The sequence below is a fragment of the Sceloporus occidentalis genome, unplaced genomic scaffold (genome assembly GCF_023333645.1).
Source record: "Sceloporus occidentalis isolate IW3139 unplaced genomic scaffold, rSceOcc1.0.p SCAF_1, whole genome shotgun sequence".
Lineage (NCBI taxonomy): Eukaryota > Metazoa > Chordata > Lepidosauria > Squamata > Phrynosomatidae > Sceloporus > Sceloporus occidentalis.
Window position 1 is genome coordinate 20,742,264 of NW_028316981.1, and position 24,812 is coordinate 20,767,075.

At 40.3% G+C, this 24,812-nt stretch overlaps 2 protein-coding genes across 3 annotated transcripts; one reads left to right on the forward strand and one right to left on the reverse strand.

The window, feature by feature from the left end:
* The first annotated feature begins 41 nt into the window (after positions 1–41).
* LOC149321086 (C-type lectin domain family 2 member B-like) lies at positions 42–12,514 on the forward strand. Of its 2 annotated transcripts, XM_089515359.1 has the most exons (7): positions 62–95; positions 396–668; positions 3,815–3,973; positions 4,848–4,964; positions 6,614–6,789; positions 8,671–8,768; positions 10,499–12,514. In XM_089515359.1, the coding sequence occupies exons 3-7, from the start codon at positions 3,853–3,855 to the stop codon at positions 10,635–10,637; spliced, it is 651 nt and encodes a 216-aa protein (XP_089371485.1). In that variant the 5' UTR covers positions 62–95; positions 396–668; positions 3,815–3,852; the 3' UTR covers positions 10,638–12,514. The 2 variants fall into 2 exon arrangements, with proteins under 2 accessions (XP_089371476.1, XP_089371485.1); XM_089515350.1 differs by lacking the exon at positions 396–668 and having other exon boundaries at positions 42–95.
* Positions 12,515–12,878: 364 nt separating this feature from the next.
* On the reverse strand, positions 12,879–20,689 carry LOC149321087 (killer cell lectin-like receptor subfamily F member 1). Its single transcript, XM_089491012.1, has 7 exons — positions 20,608–20,689; positions 18,818–18,919; positions 17,880–18,017; positions 16,247–16,457; positions 15,701–15,704; positions 13,960–14,072; positions 12,879–13,017 (listed from the first exon to the last, which is right to left on the reverse strand). Exons 1-7 carry the CDS (start codon positions 20,687–20,689, stop codon positions 12,879–12,881), a joined length of 789 nt encoding a protein of 262 aa, XP_089347138.1.
* Between the last annotated feature and the right edge of the window lie 4,123 nt (positions 20,690–24,812).

Here is a 24,812-nt window from a genome sequence, read left to right on the forward strand (position 1 = left end):
TAGCCTCCTTGCCACACCTCACTGCAGAGGCTTTAACTGAGGCCAGCGAGTTCTCCCCTTTCTCCTACATGCCTACATGCAAAGCTATGCTTCTGGTGAGTCCTACTCTTCTGTACCTAGTTTGGATTTTTCTCAGATCAAATCTTGTGTGATGTCTTGATTGTGTGAGGTGTCTATGTGGTTCTCTCAGAAGTCCTGGCAAAAAGGAAAACCAGAATTTCTATATAGAAATTATCTCCAACTATCACTTTAGTTACCATATGCAGTAAGCTAAGTATTATAAGGGGGAATACATTGTGATAAGACTATACAGAAATGGAAGGGCTCTTTTCAGATGTTCATTTTGATTGCAAAAAAGTAACAGTGAAACTTTTAACCCTCTTTTTGTATTCCAGCAAAATGGCTGAAGATGCTGACTGGTGACATACTACACCTTGCAAAACAAGTATACAGGGTAACAGCTAATGGAAGGAGAGAAATATGAGTTACATTAGTCATGTACAAGCTGAGAGTCTCTCCAAGCAAGGGAAAAATCTCTCTGTAAGTGTCAGGTTTTGTTCCTGTACAAGCAGATTTTATTTTGAAGACCCACATGACGTATTGTTCAACCCAGAGTATTTCTTGGGAACTTCCAGCATTATCAAAGACTTTTTATTCCTACTTTCCAGGTCAGTTTAAATTAACACAGCATTTTCTAAAATGAAATGTATCTCTAGTTGGCTATTTGTAATCTCCCAGAATTAAGTACAGTGGCCACTGCCAGTAAACATAGACAGCTATTTTTATGAGAGCCCAGATTAAGTGGAGATTGAGCAAAGGAAATAGGAATGTTAGCACTAAAACAAAATTTTCCTAATGCTTAACTAGCTTAATATCGCTAAAGCACTGTAGCACTTTAGCACTTTGCCTATAGCTTCTGAATAATAGTAATGACGGCTGAGTGGAAATTTCACATCTTCATGTTCAATTTCTGAAATGTTGCATGAGTCTGGATGTGACACATGATCAGTGGGAGGGGGAAGAATATAAGGGAGAGGGGAAGGAGGGAAACTTGGGGTATTTTATAGAAAGAGTTCAGATGCAAACCTGAGAATATGTAGGTAAGATCAAAACAAAGAGAATTGGGGGGAAGTTACAATATTTCTAGAATCTTTTCCCGGTTTTTGGATGTACCATGTCTTATCTCTGCCCTTGTACTGTTGGTACACATCCAGGCATCAGGTATGAACATGCTGGTGTTCTTAGCATACAGAAAGAGTTCGTTCATCCTGTGATTCTGTTACATTGTGGTTCAAATGATTTTAACAAGGCAACAGTATTTGTTAGAAAAAGATTGGATAATTCAAGCAGATCTCCGCAAAAAGTGGATTGGGAGGTTGTACCTTCAAAAGAGTTTTTCTCTAGTGAGATGGTGTTTTCTGTTTCCTATAAAGTTACATTTCACTCAATGTGTGTGAAACCCCTGAGTTTGCTTTGCTTCTCCTCCTCTCCTTGTCTATATCTTACAATTTTTAACAGCAGTGATGAAGTGGAATGTCATTAAAAACAAAGCTGTGAATCAAACCATTTTAATGCCCCCTCTCTCATGCTTTTAAAGGTTGACTAGGGCCTTGACTTCACTGCAAAATAAAACAGTTTGACATCATTTTAACTGCCATGGCTCAATGCTATGGAATTCTGGGACTGTAGTTCTGGGAAATATTTAGTCAGAGAGGTCTGTTCCCCCACCAAACTACAACTCTCAGAATTCCATACCACTGAGCCATGACAGTTGAAGTGGTGTCAAACTGCATTATTTTTGCAATGCAGGTACAGCCTAGGTTGAGAAAACAATTTCTGATCTTGATATGTCAATTTCTGTAATATGTGGTCTGATTAAAATTGGATATTTTAACTTTTTCTCTGTCACTCTCATCTAAAATAGCCACTTGTACAGTGGACCATTGCTATCCACTGGGGTTTGGTTCCAGGGACTCCCATGGATACCAAAATCTGTGGATGCTCAAGTCCCATTAAATACAATGGCATAGTAAAATGGTATCCCTTATATAAAAAGTCAAAAATAAGGTTTGCTTATTTACATTTATATATCTAAAAATATTTTCAAGCCATGGATAGGATATTTGAATCCATGGATAAAAATATCAGTGGATATGGAAAGACAACTGTATTAGGACATTAAAAAAGTTCTTTTTATGGAGGTGTTTCCTATTTCAACCTCTTCTTTACTAATATACTACAGTAGTCTCTTGGTATTCACTGGGGTTTGGTTTCAGGCCCCCTAATGGATACCAAAATTTCATGATTTTCTTTATAAAAAATGGCATAGTAAAATAGTGTCCCTTATATGAAATGGATAGTGCTGTAATTAATCACATTTTGCTCTTTGGAATTTATATATTTTAAAAATATTTTTAAGCCGTGGATGGTTGAATCTATGGAGAAGGAATCCGTGGATACAGAGGGTTGACTGTAAATAGTAAGAACAATGTACCATGTCTCTAAGGATGAATCAACTAGGGGAAAAATGTGGTAAGACTTGTCCCAGTTTTAAAACTAAATGCTACCTGATAATAGTTGGTAAGAATTAGATAAATCATTAGGCAGTCATTCTGAGTGACCAAGTCAAGGGGAACAAACATATACCACACCCCAGTGGAATTTATAGAAAACCCTATAACAAAAATGGTTCCAGCATTTTTGGAACCAGTTGCCAGATGTCAGTGAGCAGCTCCTATATATTTTTATTTAGGAAAAAGAAAGAAAGAAAGATGAAGGAACATAGAAAATTTGACAGTCCATGCTGAGTCTGGAAGCACTAATGTCACCTTGCCTATGAGGCTAAGGACTTTATCACAAGAGGCTATAAAAGTGGAATTTTAACAGGATAAAAGTGTCTTTGGTGCTTTACAGACCGCCCCAAAAGGGCGGTCTGCCGGCGCCGCTTGTAGCTGCGTCCGGGAACTGCAGCGGACAAACCACGTGATTCCCGGACGCAACAAAAAAGAAGCTGCAAAATGCATCATTTCTGCTGCGTGACATGCGGATGCTAGACGTCTGTGATGTCAAAATGGCGGCGCCCATGTAGAACGGGCGCCGCCATTTTGTACACACCGAGTGCGTACTAGGGTTAGGGGCATCCGGAAAGGACGCCCCTTTCTAACCCTAGTACGTGCACGGCACATACTTTTTGCCCGTGCGGAACAGGCCTAAGACAGGTACTTATCACATAATATTGTGTCTATCCTGCTGCTGCCTTGCATACCATGTGTTACCGTAGTGCACCTTTTCACTGAAAGGCAAAACCCACTAATAGACGCTGAATCTCTCTGCTATTCCATTACTGTCTTTATGTGATACTTCTTTTCTGCTGCGAATTATTATTATTATTATTATTATTATTATTATTATTATTATTATTATCTGCTGCAATTCCACTTCTCAGGCCTTCTCATACATGGTGTGACTCTGCTCTTCTCTCCCTCCCTCTTGCAGAGATAGCTGTTATGTACATATTTACACAGCAGTTGGTTGCAGTCACTCATTTCTCGCTTCCTCCTGGAAGGCAGCATTTGGCAGTGTGGAAAGTATATCACACAACCATGGAGCACCAAAGTGCTATTGTGGGGAAAGTGTGATACGAAATTATGCCAAACCTATATGCTTCCATTCGTAAACTAGCACGATTGTGGCAGAACAGCAGACTGGTGTGATAAAGTCTTAAATGAGACTATAATTTCTAATGAAATTACCTTTGAATGCTACACAACTGCAATGTCTGGAAGTCTTTTAAATGTTTTGTTTCTGATTCCAGGACAACCAAATAAGGAAGTATCTACCTGAAAATCTGGAATGCTGATTGTACTCAGAGAAAAGATGGAGTCTAAAGAAAATGCTGAGTCAAGCGTACAAGAACAAGGGGTCCACCTTCTTCATGAGGTTGCAGAAGGCACTACAAGAAAGGAGATAGCACGTAAAAACAAATTCTGGTGGCATCAAGTAGTAGGGACTTAAATGATTTAGAAAGTGCAATAGAAAAAATAAATATACATGTGCAGTATGCCAGCTATGCTAACTGTGAAGTTTGTGTATATATTTCCATTTTTACATTTAAAAGAAGCATAGCATTTTGGAAGTTTCAGTAATTTTGATCCCAAATCCTCCCCCCCCCTCGGCATCCTCTAGTGGGTGTGGGGGCATTTTAACTGTGTTTTTAGCCTAACCTGCTGGGATATTTTAGGCCCAGGAGAGGTCTTTCTTAACAACATTGTCTTTCTTAATCTATTTTAAGAATGAACTGTTTTAAGAGTTGTTGATGTGTTATATGAAATATGATAACTTGGATGATTCCAAATTGGACAAACTAAAGTGAGTGATGTATTAAGTCTGTCCAACCTGGCCCATTACAGGTTTTCACACAGAATTGTCAATATTTGAGCTGGAAAGTGTCATGTGAGGAATTCCTCTATCTTTTATTCTCTTGCAAAACCCAAAAACCAAAAACCAATGATATTTTATTATAATATTATATTTTCCTAGTTCCGCTATTTTATTATGGAAGATGTTGCACAAAGGTTTAAATGAAACAGAGTGCAAATATACTGATTTTAACTGTCAGAACATTATTGCCTTCCAATTTGGTCACAGGGTATAAATGTATCTTTTAGTTTTATTATTTAAATTTTACAGCGGTGAACTTCTTCTGTCTCTTTCTCTTGCCATTTTCTTTTGGCAAAATATTCTTTCTATATTTTGTTTATGAAGCCAGCTTTTGAGTTCTTCCTCTTTTTAATTGATACCTAATTTAACTAATGATTTTGATTACTTCCTTTCCCCTTATGATCTAGCACGGGATAAAACCAAGGAACAGCAATCATTATGGATAAAGATAATTATAGGTGCAGCTGTCCTGCCAGTTGCGTACCTTGCTCTCTTCTTTATAACTACAGACTTTATCTTGCATAGTAAGTTACTCATACTGTGATTATTCTCTCTTGAAATTTGCTTTATTCTCTTTAGAGCCATTGTGGCGTAAGTGTTTTGAGTGTCAGACTGTGACTCTGGAATCCAAAGCTGGATTCCCTACTCAGCTATGAAACCCACTGGGTCAACTTGGGCAAGCCACATAATTCTCTCAACCTCAGGGGACTCAGAATCGTAGAGTTGAAAAAAAGCTGAAAATCCAATGGCAAACCTCTTGTGAAGAAATCTTGCCAAGAAAACCTCATTATAGTTTCACATTAGGGTCACCATATGTCAGAAACGACTTGAAGGCACAGAACAACAACAACAACAACAACAACAAAACACATTCTGTTTCATCAGTAATCATTGTGGATAAAGATAATTATAGGTAGATACCTATTCCTTTATTCCCTGGCATTCAGTCACTTGAATGCTTAAGTGCTTTGCCAAAACTAGTAAGGTGATCTTGTTAAGTTAGGAGTGGAACTTTTACCCTGTCATCTAGTCCCCAAAAGATAGCCGAGAAGGTAGCTAGGGAAAAGCTCCTGAGGGTGGGGCATTGGCAACAGCTCTTTGGTTTAGCATGATTCATCTAGGAGTTCTGCACAAAATTATTGGTGATCATACAAATAAGAATGAGCTAGGATTACACAATGTACAGTAGGGCATTGTAGCAATAGATGCCAAATAGCCTTTAGCACATAGCAGTGACATTTAAAGAGGAGCGCTGAGTACAGATATTTGTGAATCTTAAAAGCATCCAAGCCAAGATGGGGGAGTTGGAGTGCTTGGTTCAAAAGGAGACTGTACATACAGCAGGGGCATACCCTGAAACTGTCCCGGTTTGTCAGGGACAGTTCTGATTAATCCTCTGTCACAGTGGCATTACTCAGGAGGTTGTGGTGGTGCGGATTGCACCGGGTGACACTCCAGGGGGAGTGTCACCTGGTGGGGTAGTACCCACAAGACTTGGAAGGCAGGGGGCGGGAGCTGCTGAGATAGCCAAGCATGCCTCCTACCTCACTGCCATGGCAAGAAAAAGCAAAATAGAGTACTGTTTGACTTTAAAAGAAGAAGCCACAGTAACAAAACTTAGCATTTAATATTTTAAATGTTTTTATTAATTGTATATCAGCTCACGAGCCCTGTGGGTTGGGAGGCAATATGTAAATGCTTAAAATGAAATAAAATAAGCTAGAATATACAATGTATAGATTAAGAAAAAGTGGTACTATGAAGATTATCACACAAGGTTTTACTGCAGGAATAAGATGTTATAAATATGTCCAATAGGAAATGAGCAGAGCCAAAGGAGCTATGAAAGACAACATGTTTTTCTACAGAAACCAGTCAGCTTGCACAAAGGGGGAGTCCAACAAAGGAGAAATGTGGCAGTAAAGAACCCAACTTAAATTGTATCAGAAGCAATGACCTACATGTTATCCACACAGAGAGATGTGTTATATTCAAATGACCATTGATTTAATAAAGATAGCAAAACTAGACTATTACTTGAACAGGCAAAGAATGTCTATGATAAACTATTTCTCCTTTTTTTACTTGCATAGTTAACCTTCTTTCTATCTATCTTTCTCAAAGGGGAGTGTTAGGCAGGCCACTGTCTAATTTTCTGTTCTTTTCCTATCAGGAAAATACAACGACCCAGGCTGTGGTTGCATTTGTCCAGTGTGCCCAAATGACTGGATTGGATATAGAGGAAAATGTTATTACTTTTCTTTGGATAAAAAGAACTGGACCTCAAGTCAGAACTTTTGTTCTTCACAGCAGGCCTCCTTGCTCATTTTCAGTCATAACAGAGAAAAGGTAAGAGGCCCAAATAATTTGTCTGCCATAGAGTTATCCCATGAATGGCTGTATTCTGTTGATGAGGCTGAAGGGCAAACTGCTCATTGCATACAAATGTGATGAAATTTTTGGTGGCTCTATTACATTAAAAATGATGTACGAAGACTATAGGTGCTTCTGTGCTGAGCATTTATACCCCATTCTTCATCCGTGTAATTCTTCCATACTACTCCCATGTTAAAACAGTTCCACTGGCTCCCAGTTTGTTTCCGTGTGCAATTAACAGTGCTGATGAGCTGTAAAAACCTTTATGGCTCAGGTCCAGACTCTGTGGCAGACCATGTCCCGCTGCCTGAGTCTTCTTGAGCCCTGAGAATTCTCAGGAGAGGACTTTCTCTCAGTCCCACCACTTTTACAATCATGGTTGGTGGGGATGCAAGAGAGGGCCTTCTTGGTGGCTGCCCCAAGACTCTTTCCCAGTGAGGCCAGAATGGTCCCCTCCCTACTGCCTTTCTGTTGTCAGGCAAATACTTTTGTATTCTGGCAGATGTTTTAAGATAGAAAAGTTTTAAAGAATGGGTTAGGAGGTGCTTAAACAAAACTGTTTATAGTTTTTTGTGGTTTTTTCTCTGAAGATGCCAGCCACAGATGCTGGTGAAACGTCAGGAAGAAACTCTTCTAGTACATGGCCACATAGCCTGAAAAAAACACAAAAAACTATGGATGCCAGCCATGAAAGCCTTCAACTTCACACTGAACTGTTTAGTTAAACAGTCAAATAGATTTTTAATTTGTAAAATTGCAATGTATTCTTTTAACTAGAGATTTGAAATATTTTAATATTGAGATTAGTTTAATTCTATTTTAATGTTCACTTGTATGTTTTTAACTGTATTGCTCCTTTAAACTGTAAGCTGCCTTGTGTCCCAGTTTTGGGAGAAAGGTGGGATACAAATAAATACAGAACAACAACTACAACATCATTAGCATTATTATGATGCATCCATATAATGCCTGGGCAATTTCATATTAATACATTTCTGCCAGCCTGCCCCTCACTTCACCATTCTCTTGTTAGACCAATGTTCTTTTAAACAATGGTAAAAATATTTTGTATGGCTGAGATTGCTGAGATTGTTAAGTCTCAGCACTTGACATGATGCAAAGGCATGCACTAGGGATTGCATCATGTTAAGTAGAAACTGGTGTTAACCATTTACCAACACTCTATATTACTGCACTGAGACTGAATGCATAAAAATAGTCGGTTGTAGATAGTGGTTGGTAAGAGTTGATGGTTGGAGTTGGTCAGATTGTTACACTGCAGACTGTGAATGTTGAGAGCAGTCATCAGGAGAGTTTGTACATATTTTAAAATATTATTATTGCAACTTATGATAAAGAACCTCCAAGGACTTGGAATAATATCAACAGTGTCTGTGTGTGGTCAGTATTTAAACTAAACTGGTGATCCTGTACTCTGCTACTGCTAGCTACTCAGCACCTCTCAGTTTTGCACACTCCTCATGGCACCTTTTGAATTCAGGTTACATTTGTTTTCCATTGCAGCATCTGGTACATTTTCAGTTCTGGATGCAATTTCCCCTAACAGTAGTCAGAGTGCAACAGAAGCAATAGGTTAGTATCTATGTTTAAGAACAATTAAAGTAGATCTTTGTGCAGTAACTGAGGGCTCATTGAAAGACCATCACATGAGCTCTATTCTGTCTATAGAGACAGAGTGCATGATTGATTACAACATTTTTCAAGGCAAGGGATATGTACAAGTAAATGCCAGTTTTAAACATAATTGGAGTGTCTTGTATATGTATTAGTTGCTGACTTGCTGCCCTGTGCAATATTGCAAACTAATTCTCCAACATTTCTAATTATTGAAAGGATTTTGTAATGCACTACAAAGGAAAAGTCCCAGCTTGGATTGGCTTCAAGAAAGACCCAGATCAACTCTGGCAATGGATAAATGGAGAAAACACAATGTGAGTTTCCATACATATATACTAATCCTGGTCTTCAAGTTATGTAACCAAAATGGACCACTCAGGCACACAAGAGAAGACATTGATATCTATCACAGAGCTCAAGAGAATCCTCATACACATAACTGTACAAATAAATTAAAAAATTAAAATGTTGAGGAAAATACCTTAAAGGGAATCAATTAGTCAATTTCACTCCTGAGAGGAGTCAAATTAGTCAAGGGCTGACCATATCCCATAAGCACAGAATGCAAAGAGCTTTGAAAGGGACAATAGTAAAATGGATGAGAGAGAGGAATAAAATGGAATATCATGAGGCAGGAAGAGGTGAAGGTCTTTGTTCCCTAGCAAACTGTACCTCCCATACTTCCATGTGGAGGAACTTGAGCAGAAAGACAGTCCCTGATCAGCTATGTCCTTCCTAATAAATGAGAAGATATCTTTGAAATTAAGTTCAAGTACAAGATTCCAAAGTGATTTACAGAAGAAACTGGGGACACATCACAAGATGCCCAAAATATGGCTATTTTATTAGTTTTTTTAAAAGGTCCAATGCATTTCAGCATGTGAATGCTCCCAAAACCTTTTCCAGAGACTGTTTAAAATGATAGAATCACAGAATCATAGGGGTGGAATAGATGGACCAAATAAAGTGGCTTGCTATCACTCTGAAGGTGGCAGATTCATACAACACATGCCTCCAAAGTGGGTGGAAACCAGAACAAAGCCATGCTCTAGGGCTAAAAGCCGGAGAGTGCAGAAGATGCACATTTTTGCACCTGCACATAAATGGCCTGATGCCAGTGCGGAGCTGCTACAATGCAAACAAAGTGAAACAGTGACAAATCTAATGGATTTAATTACACCATACATAAACCAGACAGTCCAACAGGGGGCATGAGGTGAAGAGGTTGAAAGGCACCTTTATGGGGGGCCCATGATTGTTCAGCACTCTGATGCTCCAATGCCATCAACTAATAAAGCATTGCATGTGTGCATGATCAAAGGTGCAGCCATCCAATGGGATGGCATCTGGGTGAGATGTAGGAGGTACTTGAAGGTCACAAGAGGTATGTTTGTGCAGTTGGGCCATGTGCATTGGGGCTGCCTTGGGAGTGGGCTGTGGGGTTTCGACCCACTTTCTGAAAAAGCACGTTCAAGCCGCTTTTTCCTGCCCATTTGCTCCAGCCCAGAGAGTTGGAAGGGGCCACAAGGGCCATCTATTACACAACTGAAGTAGCCCTGAAAGATACCCATCCAGGCTCTGTTTAAAACCACACTCCAAGGCACTCCGTTCAAACAGCTCTTTCATAAAAAATAAAAATAAAATCCGGATGTTTTGATGAAATCTCTTTTATAGTTTTTCGTGGGGTTTTTTTGGGCTATGTGGCCATATTCTAGAAGAGTTTATTCCTGACGTTTCACCAGCATCTGTGGCTGGCATTTTCAGAAAATGCCACAAAAAACTATGGATGCTGGCCATGAAAGCCTTCGACTTCACACTGAGCTGCACTCCAGCAAGTTCTAAGATTTTACTTAAGAAATGCAGATATTAACAAGCTAAAATTTTGATAATAGATTGAAACTCTGAAAAGTTGCATGGGTGTTGAATTTGAATGTCCCCTTGTATGTGATATTCCCTTGTAAATTATCTTGGGCTGTATTTTTCCAAGGTGTTTGGGGAAGGTGCATCCCTTGATTGATGCATTTCTGTGGTGTTTTCCTTACAGCAACCTGAAGGTGATTGGAAAAGGAGGAAACTGTGCTTATTTAAACAGTGAAGGCACTGCCACTGCTTCGAGGTGTAACACAGAACTACTTTGGATTTGCAACAAGCCTGATGTATGTAATAGATCAAATGGAGTATGACACATATCATTTCCTGCAAGCAACATCAGGCAGCCAACCTGCTCTGACAGGACCTGCAGCCAAACTGAGCCATTTGAAATTCTCTAGCCTGGCTTGCTGACCATGCTCCTCTAGTCTCCTCTTGCTTCGGAGGTCTTGCACACCAGAATTGATCAGCTCCATTTAGTTGTGGGGTCCCGTTGTTTTCACCAAATAGTAAGAGAAATTGGGATATCCTTCAGGGTGAGGTTTGTTTTTCCTTGAAATGGGTATGTGTTCTAAACTTAATATTCTAAATATTCTTAATAAGTTTAGAACACAACATAGAATCATAGAATCATAGAATCGTAGAGTTGGAAGAGACCCCAAGGGCCATCCAGTCCAACCCCCTGCCATGTAGGAAATCCAAATCAAAGCATCCCCGACAGATGGCCATCCAGCCTCTGCTTAAAGACCTCTAAGGAAGGAAACTCCACTACATTCCGAGGAAGGAGTGTGTTCCACAGTCGAACAGACCTTACTGTGAGGAAGTTCCTCCTAATGTTGAGGTGGAATCTCTTTTCCTGAAGCTTGCATCCATTATTCAGGGTCCTAGTCTCCTAGTCTCTGGAGCAGCAGAAAACAAAGCTTGCTCTCTCCTCAATATGACATCCCTTCAAATATTTAAACAGAGCAATCACATCATCTCTTAATCCAGGCTAAACATACCCAGCTCCCTAAGTCTCCTCATAGGGCATGGTTTCCAGACCCTTCACCATTTTAGTCGCCCTCCTTTGGACACGCTCCAGTTTCTCAATGTCCTTTTTAAATTATGGTTCCCAGAACTGGACACAATATTCCAGGTGGGGCCTGACCAAAACAGAATATAGTGGCACTATTACTTCCCTTGATCTAGACACTATACTTTTATTGATGCAGCCTAAAATCGCATTGGCCTTGTTAGCTGCTGTACTGCATTGTTGACCCATGTTCAACTTGTGGTCTACTTGGACTCCTAGATCCCTTTCACACGTAGTCTCATTCAGCCAGGTGTCCCCCCATCCTATATCTGCATTTTATTTTTCCGCCCTAAGTGCAATACCTTATCCGATTGTTATCTGACATTTGATTTGATATTTGATTTTTTAAATTTGTTGCCTGCTTATCTTTATCTAATTCTATTTTGTATTATTATATATTGTTTTATATGTATTTTGTAGAATGTACACCATTGGCAGGTTTCACTTTTATCGATTTTATTGTTTGTATGTACAGCGCTGTGTAAATCTACAGCACTATATAAATTAATAATAATAATAATAATAATAATAATAATAATAATAATATTGGAGAAGTAAAATTTTGGATAAAAAGTAAAGAAAAAATTGAATAAATGAATAAATAGTAAATGTTTGGTATGTGTTTGGATACATATGTAGGTGTATGTATACACACACACACACACACAGATAGATACTAAAATCTATATATAGAATGCTGGAAAGTATTGAGTATAGAAAGAAAGGAATGGTTAAAGCAGTAATGAGTAAGGGTAAAAAATTAAGCATTATGATACAGTTGATCTTGGAAGGTTAATCAGGGAATTGGAAAAAAATATTTAGGAAGACAAAAGGGGGAAATAAGAAGATCTGGTCAAATTATGTTGAAGCTGGGCAAAAATAAATCTGCTCTAGATAGGAAAAAATAAGCATTAACAGTTGAAAAGGATATATAGGAAAAGTTCTGTGGCTTTACCTGCTTGTATATTTATGTTTTATGTTTATATGTTTACGTTTTATGTCTTTGAAGGTATGAACCTATGGTATGTAAGGTAGGGTACATGTTAAGTATGCTATGTAAGGTCTTGTATATGTTATATATGGGTATGTATGGGTATGTATGGTGTGCCTATATGTATATTAGGGTTATAATAAATAAACTTTTTAATAAAGAAAGAAAAGAGAAGGGTATGTGTGTTTACACTCGGAGGTAAATTGTGGAATTCATATCCATAAACTGCAAAGGCCACAAACTCAGATAGCTCTAAAGGCATTTGATGTGTTGTTGGTGCAAAAGAGTTGGCAACTCCATGTCAAGTTGTGGAACTGTTCAGAATGAGGCATCATGGGAGAACCTGGTGGTCCACTGAAAAGTAATGCTTCCAGCAGTGACCAAACTACAAATTTAACAAGCAAAGTTAACTGAGAGAAGAAAACACTAATCCTGTTTATTTCCACTAAGCCAATTATATTTTGTATTAAATGCCCAATGTAAAACTGAGGTTCAGCCCCAGTTACCACTTATATCAAAAGCTTCTGTCTCACAAACCCATGTGGTCACAGTACTGCAGGCTTCAGTAATAATTTTGTGTCCATTCAGCATCCCACAGCTGTTTGCTTCCACTGGACCCAGTTGTTGCAGTCTGCAGGAAAAAAGAGAAAGTTGCTGGCAGTTTGGAAAAGAAGGTCAAATCTACTGCTGCAGATTCCTCTGCCTCTTGATAGGATTGTGTATAAGCATCCTTTCCAGACTTAGAAACTTAACTTTCTAACCTTCATGGATCTTTTAAAAAAAATATCTTCCTCCTCCTTCCCCTCTTCCCATGTATTGAAGTGGGGAACTATTAGCATTAGATCACCAAATCTTCTCTGTCTCTTCCTCTGTCTCAGTGTCTCACCTTTTCACCATTTCTTATCTGTTATCTAGCACAAATATGGGAATAAAGAGTTAAGGAGGGAGGAGGAACCCTATGGTAGTTGTAAGAGGAGGAACAATAGCTCAAGGAAGCCCCCTGAAGCCACAGTACCATAATCCAAATGTCATCGATTGGCAAGATAAATTCAGTTTTGCTGTGTTAATGCTAACAATATGGAGAGTTTTTTTAAAAAAAGAAAAGGAATTTTTCCAGAAGATGTAGAAGGTGAAAAGCAGAAGTACAACTGGAAACAGCAGGAAAGGTCAGGTAGAATGAGGGAATTAGACCAATCCACAGGTAATATGTCAGTCCACATCACCAGTTGATGCCCATATATAGACTGAAAGGAGTATCTTTTTTAAAACCACATTAGACTGTGTGTGGAAGATATTGATTATTGGGGGGTGGGGGTGGAATGCTTTTGTTCCCAAAAGAACAAAATGTTAGAAAACATAGAAAATGAGGCGACAACACCTGAGAATAAGGGGAACATGTTTTGGGTCTTGCAGGGGGAGGAGTGTTGAAGATAGCATTAGAAACCCATTACTAGAGAAAAACATTTGGTCTTTCTGAATGATCTCAGAAAAACTTCTCTTCAGCTCCAGTTGATTTTGAGGAAACTGATTGTCTGAATCAATTTTTGCCATATGTGTCAGTGGAAATACTCACTGTTTTTCATCTAAGGGAGAGCCATCCACCCAGCTCCACTTTCTTTCAGGGAATGTGACCGTCAGTCCAATCCACAACAACTGTGTTTCTCCAATAACAGTCTGAATAAAAGCCTGTAAACAGAATAATTATTCTGTTCATGCTGTACTAAAAGTGCCCCCCTGCCCTAAAACAAGTATGGCAACAATAAAGATAATATAGCATCTAATAGAAAATGTTCTGCTAGACTGCCACAATATTTCTTGATCCCATGATTTCCTAAACCCAAGTAACAATAACTTTAACGTATGCAAATAGTGAGCAGAGGCTAAGGAACTGAGTCATGTAAATTATCCACACTGAGGAAAATAATGCAGTTTTCTGTGCAAAAAATGTTGTTTTCTGACTAAATCAACCATCTGCAAACTTTGTGTACAATAATTTCTCAATTATAACATTTTCCGTGGCATAATTAATATTCCTGTATTGAAATATTATTTTCCATGGGTTTTCTCAACACTTGAAAAACATGTTTTTTCTCTCACAATTTTTGATTTTTAAAAAATATTCTTTTGATTGTTGAAGGCTACCTGTCCTTTTCTCAAGGGACTCAGATTGGCTCACAACTTAAAAAAAAACATACCAGTAGCCATGCTATTTTACTTCCATTTCTTACTTATAGATGGGCATTTCTTCTCCAAACATTATGGTTTTCATTGGATGAGCATGATACAGGTTTAGATATGTGTAAACATATCTTTTTCTTGGAGAGTGAAACATTTTTCTAGCAGTTCTCTAAAGTGGTGGTTTCCAAGTTTTACTCCAACTGGAATTATGGGTTGTAAAGTCCAAAACATCTGGAGGACCAACAGTTGGAAACCACTGGACTAAAACAAAGGTAATGATAACTCACCACATAGCGAAATCTGGCAGCTGCTAAACTGTCAGCAAAGAAACAAAACAGGAGATTTTTAGATGGACAAAAGTGACAGGAGCATAGTGGGATGATCCCATCAGTTTTGCCCATCTGAAAATCTCCATGCATACCACTATCTTTCTTCTCTTTACATTTTTCCTCTGACTCAGAAAAAGCCTCTCCCATCTGCTGCCTTCCAGTTGTTTTAGACTACAGTTCTCGCCAGCCTTGTCATCTTGTGAACTGACTGTTTTCATTCACTTCAAGGAATGACTTCATAGAATCACAGAATCATAGACTCATAGAAGCATAGAGTTGGAAGAGACCACAAGGGCCATCCAATCCAACCTTCTGCCATGCAGGAACCCACAATCAAAGCACCCCCAACAGATGGCCATCATCCAGCCTCTGTGTAAAGACTTTCAAAGAAGAAGATTCCACCACTTTCTGAGGGAGTGTGTTCCATTGTTGAACAGCTCTTGCTGTCAGGAAGTTCCTCCTAATGTTGAGGTGGAATTTCTTTTCTTGGAGCTTACATCCATTGTTCTCTGGAGCAGCAGAAAACAAGCTTGCTCCATCCTCAATATGACATCCCTTCAAAGATTTCACCAGTCGTCAAGTCAAAGTGATGGTATAAGAAGGTTCCATTCTTAGCTTTCCCATGTTTCAATCAACCTCTCAGATCTGTCAACCTCATTATGCTTTTCTATTAGTGGCAATCACATTTATACATTAAGAAATGTTTATGGCCTGCTTGCAAAATTGTCCTCATCCAGAAAGTTGGCATAGTTGTCATGCAAGATTGCTGGATTGTTTTGCTATCTCAGGCAAAGAAAAAAAAGGTACACAACTACAACTTACTCCATCTATGTGGAAATTTTCACTATATTCTGGACCTTCTCAGGCCATTTTAGGTCCAGAAGTGACCTTTTTACAACAGAAAATGAGCAGAAAACACTTTCTGTTCACTTCCTATGTAAAATGGCTTCTCCTGGGACTAAGGTGACCTCCCCAAAAATACAATGGAAATGCCATGAGTATCCTCTGAAAGCATTTGGAAGTTAAAAATATAGGGGGGAGGATCCAAAACACTTTTTTGACTGGGGGAGGGGGGTCATGGAGGCTGCCAAATGTGGTAGAAATGGCCTCCACACACCCTAGAAGTCTTGTTTTAATCCGGGGTGGGTGGGTCCTAGGTACTATATAAATGGCCCGGGAGATTACATATGGGCTACAGGCCATATTGAGCCATCTCTGGCCTAAACGTGGATCTCATCCTGGCCATTTTTCCCATGTATCATTTTAACTGTAAAGCTAGAAAGAAGTTGGGCATGCAATATTCCTTGCACAGAGTCTTTAAGCACCATGTTTATATTACATAGTTCCCCACACCAAAACTTCCTTTGCCCTATTGAAACTAAAGGACAGATGTGTCTGTTTAAACTTACCACTTCTTCCTGTTTCTGTACCACCAGCATTCGGGAGTCTTTTGTTCTGCAGTCTTCCTGACTCTTCTTCCAGGTTCCTTGTTCTTTAGATACCCAGTAGCATTTGTTCTCATGACGGAACCAATTTTGAGGACAAATTTTACACTTAAAGCTCTCTGAAAAGGAATAAAAAGTATGGGAATATATACTACTGTGTGTCTGAATCAGTGGTACTATATGAGAATTTGGTCTAAGCCTACAATTATAGATTTTTAATACTCCATCTCAATTATTTACACTTCAAGCCTTTCCCATAAAAACACCAAGATCTTGCAACAAAGTATATGTATGTCCACACCAGATTATACAACCAAGCTCTGAGTGAGATCAAAAACCAGGGACAATGTAGGAAATCCATGATCAAGACCTCTTGACCTCTATTTCCTTTGCTTTGTTTAAAAGGAGCTGTGAGTGAGGCAAATTAGAAAGACAAGGTAATCTTGCCATGTCTGTAAATTATCCCTGCGTTCCTTAACAAAAGCTGCTATTAAACACAGAGAAGAGCAAAGAAGGGTGTAATATAAGTATTGATTCTTTTTATCATCTGTAGCTAATAGCAGCTATGTTTGAGAGACACTTTCTAACTAGTGGGTGTTTGGTGACTCCCATGTTAGCATGATGGTGAATACATTCTGGGGTTTAGGCTTAATTCTAAAGGAGGCATCCAAGACCTGAAACACATGTGCCAAAAGAAGTAGTTTCTGGTTGCATTGGAGGTGCACCATTTATATGACACATATCTCCAATGTGGCTTGAAGCCACTCCAAGGCCATGCTTCAAACCCTTAGTCCAATGCAAAAAGGAGCTGGTGTAATCCAGCTCCTGACAGCACAGCTTGGGTCCGGTGGTGGCAGCTTGCTTTCGGAGTGGGCTGTACACTCGCCATGGATCTGAACTGCTTGTGGCCGGAGTGGCCTTGGGATGCACTTTCTCAGCCATCTTCTTTGCCTCCAAGTTGCCCAAATTAGCTCCTTTAAATTTGGGGCCTTACATTTCACCCTGCCTCATTCACCAACCTTTGCCGCTGTTCCAGATGACATCATTTTCCATTTGTACTTCTGCCTTTCTTTCCCACCACTTCTTTTATCTTTTCTTCCTTTCAACATTATGATAAGGGATAAAAGATGAACTAGCTGCACAAGTATAGTCCTCCGTTTAAGCAGTCAATATCTAATCACATTTTATTTGGCTCATAGTCTCCTGAAAGTCTGGCTTCAAATATCTCCCAGAGTTCCCTAAGCCTTATTTGTTGCAACTTTTTGTGTCCAGAATCCATTTTATATTTAGAAAGTAATACATTTCACAATTAGGAGGAAAAGTTGGATGTAATATCATACGTTAATATAAATAAGCACCACTGGCATTGTTATTTATATTCTGGAGTTGTGATTATATATATGACAGCTATAAGATTGGTCTTTCAGTGAAATCTCAGCTCCTCATGGTTTCTATGTTTTATAGTTCCTACAACATTTAGGGAAATTTGCTATAATAGTGTGCCCTTCTTTACTTTTGTCACAGAGAAAAAATGCCAATACCTGCCAAGCTGTTATGAAGTGGCTTACACAAAAACTGTTTCAAGTGAGAGATAACATTCTCCAGGCTGGTCTTATTTTCTGTGCCATTGCTCAGTTCTTGAGACACAGAAGCATCTGCATATTGAGTTGTCTGAAAAGCTTGAAAAAGTAAAATCCATTTAGGTGGTTACAACACTAAGAAAACATTACATGCCAACAGTTTTTAGACAAAAAGAACAACATACTGTTTTCACCAGTATGCTAAGGCTGACCTTAGGACAAATTCCAGAGACTATATTGTGGTAAAATCTTTCTTAGACCAATCAAAAAGGTCTTCAAAAATCTCTGTATAAGCTTTGAAGACCACAGGTTTTTTTCAGCAAGCCAAGATACTTTAAAAAGCATGCAGGACAAAAGGTGTGTTTAGAATAATAATATAAAGAATCATGCTGTTTGCATGGATTTTTTAAAAAAGATAATAAGCAAGTAAGTTCTGCAGGCCACCAAATTAGGTTCAGCAGGCCATACTCCTACACCTCCTGGATACAAGAAGGGCAAAAAAATAAATTCAATAACATTGGGTTCTCTATTTCAGAATGCATGCATTGTGACATTTTCATAGAGAATTCACTATGGTTCTGCTGGTTGTATATAGAGAAGTAGTTGGCCCTTTGATTAATTTCCTATGTGGGCCTTGAGGCTCTAAAAGAGTGGCCTATTGGTTCATCACACATTTGTAGGAAAGATGCATGAACCATCTGAACATTCTGCCCTAAGGAAGAACATCCAACAGGACAGGACTTTCAGCTGGAGCAGACCATAAATACATTAATGAATCTGGTTTAGCATATTGGTGGAGGATACCCTGCCTTACTGTGAATTCACTTATACAGTGGCATTCTCAGAAATATCGCTGTCCTAGTACAAACTACAATGTATAACCTAGACTAACTACTCACCATAAATTCGCAGAGCTATGGCAGCTCCTGCTAGGAGAAGAAACACAACACCTCCGGCTCCAACAATGATCTGACACCAGCGATGATGGCTCAGTTGGGTTTCTACAAGAGCCAATATTTGAAAAATGATCTTTGGCTTCAGTAAATATATAAAACAATGACAGAAAGCTACTTTGAAAAAAATGGATCTGCCATGAATCCTGTGCACCAAGAGTGAAAACCTCTGTCCTGTGGGCAAAGTACAACCAACAGAGTTTCTCCATCTAGCCTGCAGGGGTGCTGGTGGCTGCCAAATCAATTAGATACTAAATCCACTGCACAAAAGGAGCCCTGGTGGCACAGTGGTTAAATGCCAGTACTGTAGCCACAACATTGTGAGCTCAATCCTGCAGGGCTCCAGGTTAACTCTACCTTCCATCATTCCATTTGTTGTTTGTTGTTGCTTGCCTTCAAGTCATAGCTGACTTATGGCAACCCTAAGGCGAACCTACTGTGGGGTTTTCTTGGCACGATTTGGTCAGTGGAAGTTTGCTATTGTCTTCTCCTGAGGCTGAAAGAGTGTGATTTGCTCAAGGTCACCCAGTGGGGTTTCATGGCCAATCAGGGAATTGAACCCTGGTCTACTAAATCATAGTCCAATGTTCAAACCACAATGCCACACTAGCTACTCTGTCCTTCTGTAGGTAGGTAAAATGAGTACCCAGTTTGCTGGAAGCAATTGGCTAACACATTGTAAACTGCCTATAAAGCAATATAGAAATGTAGGTGCTATTTATTCATTGTATTTATTTATTTCAATCATTTATATCCCACCTTTCTCCCACAGTGGGATTCAAGGCAGGTTAGCTATTGCTATTGCTATTTTAACCTTTACTTGTAAGAAGATATCCAAGTTCTGAACTCTATCTTTAAAAGAGGCCCAAGGCTTTGGATAACTCCTAAAAGTTTGGACTAAAATCCATAGTGGATCCACCATTCCACTGACATGGGAACTACCAGCCAGCACTCCTGCCCTGTAAGCTTTCTTCTGAACACTATGTACTTTCCTGGCAACAACTAGCTCTTATCTCTAATCATCAGCAGGAGGGGAACCAATTTATAAATCCATATTAGAATAATACCTCCATCAGGCCACCCAAAAGATCACCAAAGGTTTCAAGAGTTCCAGGCACATTACAAAAAGCAAGTGGAGAGGGAGAGAAAAAAGCCTGATCTGATGCTAAACTCAGGATGCTAGCATACGAGGGAGCCACAGACATTCAAATTAGAATGGAATGGACAATTTCCCAAGGTTGTGAGAAGGACACATTGGATACCCTACAACTCATTAATGGTCCCATCCTGCCATGGCAGCAAAAAGGTTATTTCTCTGAAGATGCCAGCCACAGATGCTGGCGAAACGTCAGGAATAAACTCTTCTCGAACATGGCCACATAGCCCAAAAAAAAAACCACAAAAAAAGGTTACTTTTAAATTATTACACGGCTGCTGAAATCTGGAGAGGCAACAGGAGCAAAATAAAATAAAATAAAATTGTTGTTGTTGTGTGCCTTCAAGTTGTTTATGACATATAGTACCCTGAGGTGAACCTATCATGTGGTTTTCTTGGCAAGTTTCTTCAGAACGGGTTTGCATTGCTACCTTCTGAGGCTATTACTTGCTCAAGGTTGCCCAATGGGTTTCTGTGGCTGAGCTGAGATTTGAACCCTGGTCTCCAGAGTCATAGTCCAGCACTCAAATCACTAAATCAAGGCTCCCAATACTTCTCATTAAAACAAGGACTTACATACCTGATTCCTGAGAACCTTGGTAAAGCTGTTGTACTTTCCTCGTGCAGACATTAAGTGCCATGTAGCCCTCCTCATCCTCCATTTGCGAAGAGTGTCCTGTTAGAAGTTGTGTATGTGAGATGGCCAGGAAGAGAGATCTTGAAGCTCAATGCCGTCTGAGAAGGCGCACCACCGGCTGACCCCTTCTCAGAAAAAAAGAAGCAAACCACACAGGAAGCGAAGCCTCTCTGACCTGATCACCCTTCAACACCTCTGCACTGCTCTTGAAGAATGAATGCTTCCAACAGTGTTTTGTTTCCAAAAATGGTGGTGAGGGAAGATCATGCAGCCCCAAAGATACAGTCATGTTGAGAGGGATGCCCCACCCCCGGTTATATATACAAGAACAACAATTTCATTCTCTCTTCTCCAATCAAGAAATACAAATTAATTTTGTTACACCAGACTACAAAAACATGCAGTTGCTGGAGACAGCATTCTTGGGTTGATCAGTGTGAAGACTCTTGCAAGTTGGAATGTGAAGTTTCTAACTTCAAGTCGAAGATAAGATTAAAAAAATCAAAGAATGCAATTACTTCTTACTAGGGAAGTACAGGATCCTTAACTCACAACACTAATGAAGAGGCAACAAGAGAGAAAGGTAACACTAAGAAAATGGCCTTGTCATGGGAGATTAGGCAGAGAAAAGCAGGGTGCTTATCCTTTCCTCACTAATTAATCTTCCTTGCAAACTTTCTCCTACACCAGTCATCTGAAATTACCTTCTTTTGCCCTCCAGGATCTCAGTAAGCTTGGTTTAAAGGGCTGGATCAGGGAGTGAGAGGTGAAGAAGGCATTTGCAGGACAGTATGTCTGTCCTGACTAGGGTTGCCATAAGGCAGGACCTCCAAACCGGGACAAATGTAGGACAAATGTAGGGCCACATTTTCAAATTTAGGACACGTTTTTTAAAAAATGGAGGACACATGAAAAAATTGATATTTTTTTTAAAATGTTAATATAAATGCATGTTTCTTAGGCATGCTCAAAATGGAGGACATTTTGGCATTATTCCTAGACAGAAGGCTGAAATGTACGTCTCTTTCTGGCCAAACACCCCCCCCCCCCCCCAATTCTACAAGAACATTTCCCACTCCCAAGCAGGCATAGCATTTGCAAGATCACAGGCAGTCCCTTGTGCCACTGCAAACTACATTTCCCACTCCCAAGCCTTCTTAGCAATTCCCCCCTTCCTCCTTTTCCTTGCCCCCTCCAACCCCCCCAAACCCCTCTCCCCCTCTTTTTCCCAGGTATGTCTCAACTTAGGAGGGATTTATGGGACAGATCCAAAGCCTTTTTTCTTTTCTAATGGGGGCAAAGCCTTGAGAAGCCCTGGACCCCTGAGAAGAAGAGGAGGGGGGCTTAGAGAGAGGAAGAAAGAGAAAAAGAAGATGTGGAGGGGGAAGAAAGGAAGAAAAAGGAGAGGAGGAAGAGGAGGGGAAGAGGAGGAGAAGAAAAAAACGGAATAACAAGAAGAAGAGAAGGAGGGGAAAGAGAAAGAGAAAGAGGGGAAGAACAAAAAGCAACTTGCCTGCAAAGCCCTCTCCGCTTGGAATTTGGCGCATCATGCCCAAATAAGGAAGCAGAGGGCTGGCCAATAGAGGCAGGGCAGTGCAGCAGACCCCGCCCCTGCTGGTTTCAGTCGTCCTCCTGCTGCTCCAGCCAAGCTGCACAGGCAGCACTCTATAGAAGGCAGGCAGCAGCCCTGGGAGCTCAGAGTTGGACAGCCACCCGGGAATGGGCGCGGGGGCGGGACGGGACCGGGCACGCCCCCCAGGGGGCGGGAAAGTCCCGCCCACCACTGTGAAATGGCAACCCTAGTCCTGACAGTAGTCTGAAGAATAATTATATGTGATATGAAAGCAATCTTCAGATACCTCCAGGATTGTCCTATGGGGAAGCTTTTTTCTGCAATTCTAGAGGAGAGGACCTGAATTAATGGATTCCAATTATAAGAAAGGAGATTCTAGCTAAACATTGGGAAGGACTTTTGGATAGTAAGGACTGTTCAACACTGGAACAGAGTACTTCACAAGATGGTGGACTCTCTTTCACTAGATGTTTTTAAACAGAGCTTGAATAGATACTGCTCAGGGATATCTTTGCTATGAATTTGTGCACTGGCAGACAAATGGTCTAGATGACCTTTGGGATCCATTCCAGCTGTGATTCCAAGATACTGATTCATCATCAGGCACAAATGTAATCAATGAATAATTGGATTAAACATATATCTAATACAGTGATTCCCAAAGATAGCAAAGACATTATTATTGGTGGTGGGGAATGAAGCAGTGTGGGGAAGGTACGTCTCTGGGGAAGGAGGGGAAAGAGTATTCAGGGTTGTTGCTTTGAAAGAGTCCTTTCTTAGAGAAAAATGTTAGAACCCAGCTGTACCCCTCTCTGCCACACTGTAGAAGTATTGAGAGTCCTTCCTCATCAGGGTAAGCTTCTCCCTTTACATCCAGTCACCTTTAGAACAGCAGCTGTGCAGCTGGTTGAGCAGCAACTAAGAGGCTCTTGCTGTGTTGGCATTTGCTGCAAGACCAGCATGGGCAAGAGGCTTCTTGGTCTCTGCTCAGTCAGCTGTTCAGTTGTTGCTCCCAGGTAACTGGGTGCAAAAGGAGCAGCAGCCAATCATGTAGTGGAGCAGCTGGAGTGGGCAAAGAGGCTTTTCAGACACTGCTTAACTAGCCATCCTTTTCCTGTACAGCTGGTGCAGGCTTGGGCAGATGCCACTGATGTATTTGCACTTGAGACAGAGAAGAAGGTGGTGATGAGTGGGTGCAGCTGATGTATATGCTGGTGGCCAGCTGGCTCCTGCATGAACAGTAGACCTAATCTCAAGAAATAGGTGGGGGTGGGGGTGGGGGTAGGGGAGCACATGGCTTCTCATAAAAGAGAAAAAGGGGTGATAGCAAAAAAAAAAAAAAAAAGTTTTGAGGACTACTGATCTAGAGAAATGTGCTTTTGCATTTTTGGTAGAGATTCCAGCATTGGCTTTGCTTAGGGGTTTCATTAGGGAGTGTGGCTGTGTGCTGGTGGGACTGAACTGCTTTTCAGGTCTGATGGATTTCTGTCTGGGTGGTAAAAAGTCACCTCTCTCTTCTGCCCATCCAGCAGCTCTGTCAGACCCAGAAATACTGCAGGAGCAACCTACCCTGAGCTGCCTTTTGTGCCTGGTGGGTCTGCTGAAGCAGCTAAAGGCTGCTAAAGAGAGACACTTTCCTCTTCTGCTTTCCCAGCAGCTCCATTAGACTTGGAAAGGCTGTGGGGCAGTGGCAGCAGCCAACTCCCATCAGCAGCTGCTAGTGGGAAGTGGCTGACTTTCAGGTCTGGTGATTCTGCTGGCCAGGTGGGAAAGTGAGTCGCCACCATTTCCTACCCATCTAGCAACTCCACTAGACCTGGAAAAAACTGTTGAAGGGAGAGGAGATGTATTTAAAAATTATTTTCATTTGGTTTCAGATATACTAGGTAAACAACTGGCTTTGTCCCAGTAGTGTTCCAGCCTGGTGGCAGCAATTCTACCTTTAGCTTTGGAAGTACAAATTGAGACAAAGATCAACCTGTGCCATCTGTTCCTTTCAAACCCAACTATGAATGGTACTCTAGCTCTGGCTTTACATGTCTTTGCAGGAACCTCCCTGATATGTTTGCAGCTTTGTTAATAGCATCAAAGTAAACGTTAAGGTGAATGCAGTTCTTCAGCCTCCAGAAAGGAAATTCTTATGCTGGTTTCATAGAAAAGGAAGGAAGGAAGTGAACACATGTGAGGGGTTAACTAAAGGCCATTTGATCTCAGAAGAGACGCTGGTAACATTTGAACTGTTGGTGTTGCATGCCTACAAGTTGTTTCTGAACGTGTTGAGTTATTTTTTTGCTTGAACCCCTTCTTAAAATTTTCTAAGACAAAGAATGAATGGAATCTATTTACAGGAGTTCACTGAAGCTCTGGGAATAAACAGAACAAAAGCAATAATTATTAAAATATAAGTGGATCTTACTAGAGTTGCCAGTTTCCATGCCTGATCTCCAGGTAGGAGATGAGAGTGCAGATCCTCAATTTTGGGGAGGGTAAAGTTCCAGGAAAGAAGAAAGGCCTGTACAACACCAGCTTGCTACTAAGTGCAAGGTTTCATTATTTTTTGCTGCAAACACAAAGA

Excerpts from the sequence above, each read along its gene's own strand:
- LOC149321086 (XM_089515350.1), top strand. The coding sequence starts at position 3,853 with ATGCTGATTGTACTCAGAGAAAAGATGGAGTCTAAAGAAAATGCTGAG. Across the intron at positions 3,974-4,847 it reads TACAAGAAAGGAGATAGCAC|CACGGGATAAAACCAAGGAA; the intron begins GTAAAAACAAAT and ends CTTATGATCTAG. Across the intron at positions 4,965-6,613 it reads TACAGACTTTATCTTGCATA|GAAAATACAACGACCCAGGC; the intron begins GTAAGTTACTCA and ends TTTTCCTATCAG.
- LOC149321087 (XM_089491012.1), bottom strand. The coding sequence starts at position 20,689 with ATGGAGGATGAGGAGGGCTACATGGCACTTAATGTCTGCACGAGGAAA. Across the intron at positions 18,920-20,607 it reads CCAAGGTTCTCAGGAATCAG|AAACCCAACTGAGCCATCAT; the intron begins GTATGTAAGTCC and ends TGGCTCTTGTAG. Across the intron at positions 16,458-17,879 it reads ACTTCATAACAGCTTGGCAG|AGAGCTTTAAGTGTAAAATT; the intron begins GTATTGGCATTT and ends ATTCCTTTTCAG.